Consider the following 6,000-nt stretch of genomic DNA (forward strand, 5'->3'; position numbering starts at 1 on the left):
CCTCCAACTGTCATGATTCACAGATGGTCCCCAAACCTGGACCCCATAAAGCATAGCTGAAGCAACCAAAGTATCAAAGAGCCATAGCTTTGTTCGTGGTTCTTGAAACTGAACCTGCGAACACATCCTCTCTAGCCCTCCCAATGCCGCATAGGCTCTGGACAGTCTAGTCTCTGCTGCTCTCCTCAGAGTAAACCTCGGTCCTGTGAATACCACCCCTAGATATGTATATTCATCTGTGTACTCCACAGTGTCCTGACCATATACGAGTGTAGGTGCCGATCTCTTGACCCACTGTGGTGTGGTGTTAAACACCATAACCTTGGTTTTACCAAGGTTCACAGACAGTCCACTATCCTCTGCAAAGTTGTGCAATGCATCCAACTGTCTCTACATGCCCTTCGGCGACTCTGACATCAACACAATATCATCAGCATATAATAATAAAGGGATCCATGTCCCTGCTAGCTGAGCGCCTCTGTCACCCTCTCTCTCAATGTAGTCAGAGACCTCATCTACATACATACCAAAAAGTGTAGGGGACAAAGGAAACCCCTGTTTCACTCCAATAGTGGAATGAACAATGTCAGAAATCCCCTCAAGAGTGCGTACCTGGCCAGTCACTGAGTCGTATAAAGCCATGATCCCCCATATGATCTCTGTGGGTACTCCCAACTTCAGTAGCCTGTGCATCAATCTGGCCCTCGGCACTGTGTCAAATGCTTTGCGGAAGTCCACAAAGCAACAATACATCCGTCTTCCATGTGCCCGATCTTCCTCAATAATGGCTCTGAGTGTAAGAATATGGTCCAAAGTGGAGAAACCCCTCCTGAATCCAGCCTGTCCTGCTGCTCGTATGCCCTCATTTTCCGCCCATTTACTCAATTGCTGTTCAAGAATGGATGCATACAACCGTGCCAATGTGTGCCCTATCATAATAGTACGGTAGTTCCCTTGCACCGTGGGGTTGCCTGCCTTGAAGAGAGGTACAATAGTAGATAATCTCCAGGACTCGGGTAGTCCCTCACACATGACACGGTTAAACAACCGCGCAAGAACCTCTGATAGTAAATCTCTAGCATGTATCAAGTGCTCTGCCACCAAACCATCATGATCATATGCTCTCCTAGTCCTCATCCTAGGGGAGAGAGAGAGAGAGAGAGAAAATGAAATGAAATGAAATGAAATGTTATATTAACGTCTTCAAAAGGCCAAAATGACCTATGAGACCAATCAGTTACAAAATAGTGAATCTAATACCATGTCTGGGTACAAAAGAACTAGAAAAGAACTAGAAGTGGAACAAAATACTACTACTACTACAATCTAAAACTACGTGGGTGTAGCAGCTGATACAATAGGTACCCGGTAAACTGGATGTAACAGTGTGTGAAACAAAGATGGAAGAAATGGTGAGGATCCATCCTCATCTGCACTCTGGATGTCGAGAGAGTATGGCTCGAATCTTCTGTTGTAGTCTCCGTCGATGCTGTGTAGCTCCTCTCCCCAGTAGTAGAGAGAGAGAGAGAGAGAGAGAGAGAGAGAGAGAGAGAAGAAGAAGAAGAAGAGAATTTTAACGTTGTAGGAAACTATCCCAAGAGACCTTAAAGATCTATCCAACGACGAGAGAGAGAGAGAGAGAGAGAGAGAGAGAGAGAGAGAGAGAGAGAGAGAGAGGGGGGGGGGTTTGTTTGTGTGTGGTAAAATCATGACATCCCTAAAATTCAAGCATGAAGAGAAAGGTCGCAGGTGGAGTGGATATGGTCCAAGGTCGTCACTTGTGCAACTACACTAATCTACCTATAAGGAAGAGGTGCTGGCTTGAAGTAAGACTCATTTATTTCACTGAATCCTGGTCTTCAGTCTTTTAAATATGTGTGTGCATTTTGTGTTTGCGTTTACGTGCTGTGCTCTCTTTGATCTTTCAGTTAAACTTTGATACTTGTGGATGAATCAACATGCTCCTGAATTGGCTTGCTGTATGGGATAGAGTCTCTCTCTCAGGCCTGTAGGGATAGCAGTAGATCATGCACTTTTGACATTATCAGTCTCCTTTGAGTACAGTACATCTCAGGCCTCACGGGGTGGTAGACATCCACGCTATACTTTTACACCAAAGACTGACTCAATCTATGCAGAGGAGATACGTAGGCTTTTATGCACATCAGAGCCAGTATACACAGTGGAGGAGATCACATCTCTGCTGACAGTGACATTACATGGGGCAGCGACAGAGGCATACCCACACGCTCAGCCTGGTCAGAGACGTCGTTCTGGGCACATGCCTCAGAACAGCTGGTATGATGTGGAGTGTCGACAGAGTAGAGCTCAGATACAGCGCGAGCTTACATTGGGAGTGATCACCTATAGATAGTCTCGTATTGCTACACGACGACTGGTGCGACGGAAGAAGCGAGCTTTCTTGGTCCAGATGGAGCAAGATTTATATCAGCTCTTCCTTAGTAGAGATTTAGGAGAGGCTTGGCGTCTATTCCATGAGCAGTCTCCCCCACCAGTGATTACTTCTATAGAGATATGGGGGCAGTATGCAGCATCTTTATACACTGTACCTGGACAACCACCACTACCAGATCCACCAAAGCCATGTCCGGCTACGAGCACCTTCTTTACCACTGAGATGGTAAAGGAGGCCATTGACAGGATGAAGACCAGACGGGCACAGGATCATGAGGGTTTGGTAGCAGAGCACATTATACATGCTGGGGATTTGTTGGCAGAGATGCTTGCACGGTTATTCAATCGTGTCATGTGTGAGGGCTTCCCTGAGTCTTGGAGATTATCTACTATTGTACCTATCTTCAAGACAGGAGACCCCACAGTGCCGGGGAATTACCGTACTATCATGGTAGGACACACATTGGCACGTTTATATGCATCCATCCTTGAGCATAGGCTAAGCAGTTGGGCAAAGATTATGGGCATACGGGCACCTGGGCAGGCTGGTTTCAGGAGGGGTTTCTCCACACTAGATCATGTCTTTACACTCAGAGCTATCATTGAGGAGGGTCGAGCACATGGTAGACGGATATACTGCAGCTTTGTGGATTTCCGCAAAGCTTTTGACACAGTACCGAGGGCCAGATTGATGCGCCGACTTATAGAATTGGGGGTACCCACAGAGCTGATATGGGGGATTATGGCATTGTACAGTTCAGTGATGGGCCATGTACGCACATCAGAGGGGATATCTGACATAGTTCACTCCACTATCGGAGTGAAACAGGGATGCCCACTGTCCTCTACTTTATTTGGTATGTATGTTGATGAGGTCGTTGATTATATTGACAGAGGAGGAGATAGAGGTGCTCAGCTTGCTGGGACATGGATCCCTCTTTTATTATATGCTGACGATATCGTGTTGATATCAGACTCACCAAAGGGTATGCAGAGACATCTGGACGCATTGCATAGTTTTGCAGAGGATAGTGGATTGTCTGTCAACCTTGGTAAAACCAAGGTCATGGTATTTAATACCACGCCACAGTGGGTTAGGAGATCAGCACCTACTTTCACATATGGGCACTTACTTTCACATATGGGCAGGACAATATGGAGTACACTGATGCATACACACATCTTGGGGTGGTCTTTAGTGGACCGAGGTTCACACTGAAAGTGGTAGCAGACACTAGATTGACTCGTGCCTATGCAGCCCTAGGCGGTTTAGAGAGGATTTGTTCGCAGGTTCAGTTCCAGGAACCTCGAACAAAGCTATGGCTTTTCGACACTTTGGTCGCTTCAGTTATGCACTACGGGGTTCAGGTTGGGGGCCATCTGTTGACAGTGCTGGATGGAGTAATATGGAGAGACCCTTGATATCTATGATTTCTAGGCTGATTAGAGCCAAGGCCTTAGTCCCACATGACATAATACGAGCGGAGCTGGCTGCCCCACCTATGGAGGTTGAGGCTCTCACCAGATAAGTATCATTTGTACACAGCTTATGGGACACCACCAGGGACAGGTATGCCAGGCTTGCTCTTGAGTCATCTAGACAGCTGGCATTACAGGGAGATACATCATGTTGGTATGCACATATGAGCTCATGGTTTCAGAGGCACGGTTTCAGCATGGACAGGCTGCCCCCTTTCGAGTATTCTCTTGATGCACCATCTTTGGCTCTTACACGGATGGAGACTACTAGACTCATTCGGCAGGATCTTATCCAGCTTGATAGCAAGAGGACATGGATAGAGCCAGCACGGGAGTTGGGTACGAAGAGGGTTTTCTATAGAGAGCATCTTCTCCAACTCACGACAGACGGATTTGTCACACGGCCCAGTTACATGGACACACATCTATCTCATGGGTTACGATGTGCTATAGGCCAGATTCGCACATCTTCACACCAGCTTGGGATTGAGACAGGTAGATTCAGAGGCATACCAGCAGACAGTAGGATATGCCAGTTATGCCATGCAGAGCTAGAGACAGAGTTTCACTACATATGTCGCTGCACAGTCTACTATGAGATACCGGGACGCTTTCATTGTTTATTCAAAGATGGTTTTGACTCGCTAGATAGAGTCATGAGATATCAGGATCAAAGATGTCTTGGATTATTCCTACTTGAGATACAGAGACATAGAGACGCTCTATTGAGTGGGCAAAGACAGAGACAGTCCCAGAGACGCATCTCAGATTTCTTCAGTCTGAGTACCACAGAGGCAGAGGGGACACCACCATCACAGAGCTCGGTTCCCACCCATACACACACTAGCGGTACTCTCATTGATCGAGCTATAGAGTTAGGGAGATCGAGACAACCGCGACTGATGAGGAGGGGAGCCACGCAGCACCGGCGGAGATTGCGGCAGAGGATCCACAGGATTCTAGCACGACACCCAAGAGTGTCGATCAAGATAGGCTTCATGCTACTGTTATATTGTATCATGGTGACATTTATCCCCACTTTGTACCTTTATGGCATGATACCATTGATCAGCCTACCAGCCACCCATAGGAGTCGGTAGCACTCCTATCAGTTTCCTTGTTTGTAGTTTTCTTTGTTTGTACCCAGACTTGGTACTAGACTCATCATTGTAATCAGTTGGTCTCATAGGTCATTTTGGCCTTTTGTAGACGTTAATATATCATTTCATTTCATTTCTCTCTCTCTCTCTCTCTCTCTCTCTCTCTCTCTCTCTCTCTCTCTCTCTCTCTCACACACATATTGTTGTGATTGCGTGTGCCCAGATACTCCAAAGCCCCAGATCATTGGAGAAAAAGATTAATTTCTAAGGAGGGGACACTGAAAGCCTTTGCTGATGTCTTTGATCTCAACGAGACCTCCACAAAAAGGCAAAAAGACAAAAGGAAAGGCATGGGGTTCGAATCAGACCTGAGTAACCCCAAAAAGAGGAAGAATTGACTGGTGTAGAAGGTTTTTCTGTACAATGATGGGTCCTTTCACGAAGAAACAAGCCATGAGAGGACAAATGGAAAGCAGCAGCAGAATTAAAAGAGAAGTATTTTTTGTCAATTTTGAAGATCAAGAGAAACAAGAGCAAAAGCAAAATCCTTGCCAAGGAGCTTTTTTACGATCTGAAAAGTTTACTCTTTAACATTTAGGCTTCCATTTGATGTGAAGTATGCAAAATACTGTCTTGTGAGAAGCCAAAATGAACATCATAGGTGCTCCAATGTATGTTTCAAACACTTTGATGGGTAGCTATAGATACCATGTCATTGCTTTAGATCGCTGCAGTTTTGGAGATCCTTAAGTGTACTGATCTTTGTTTGTAGGTTTATTAAAGGGCATGCAGCCATGTGTGATAGACACTTGCTATGTGACAATCACCAACAGTTTTCTTATTGTATCTGACAATCACTAACATTATCAATACTTATAGCTGTGTCACCTTAGAAGTTATGCTCTGCATGCCCCAGCATCACATCAAACCTATCAGACATGCTAACTCGAGTTGAGCACAGGGTTTTGCTATTGTGTTTTTACCTGTTATCTTTCTTAGAGTTTAA

General features: G+C 45.7%; 1 protein-coding gene across 5 annotated transcripts in view; it reads left to right on the forward strand.

The window, feature by feature from the left end:
* Positions 1-5,798, forward strand: part of PUM23 (pumilio 23) — a 108,316-nt gene extending 102,518 nt beyond the window's left edge. Inside the window, exons 11-12 of one of the 5 annotated variants that reach the window (XM_086526507.1) lie at positions 1,750-1,826; positions 5,218-5,798. In XM_086526507.1, the coding sequence (XP_086382633.1) occupies positions 1,750-1,826; positions 5,218-5,262 (122 nt within the window). In that variant the 3' untranslated portion in view covers positions 5,263-5,798. Of the gene's footprint in view, positions 1-1,742; positions 1,827-5,217 lie in introns of all 5 variants that reach the window. The other 4 variants (XM_086526509.1, XM_086526510.1, XM_086526508.1 and 1 more) reach the window with 4 other exon arrangements.
* The last annotated feature ends 202 nt before the right edge of the window (positions 5,799-6,000 follow it).

The sequence above is a fragment of the Adiantum capillus-veneris genome, chromosome 13 (assembly GCF_014529385.1).
Source record: "Adiantum capillus-veneris isolate H3 chromosome 13, ASM1452938v2, whole genome shotgun sequence".
NCBI lineage: Eukaryota > Viridiplantae > Streptophyta > Polypodiopsida > Polypodiales > Pteridaceae > Adiantum > Adiantum capillus-veneris.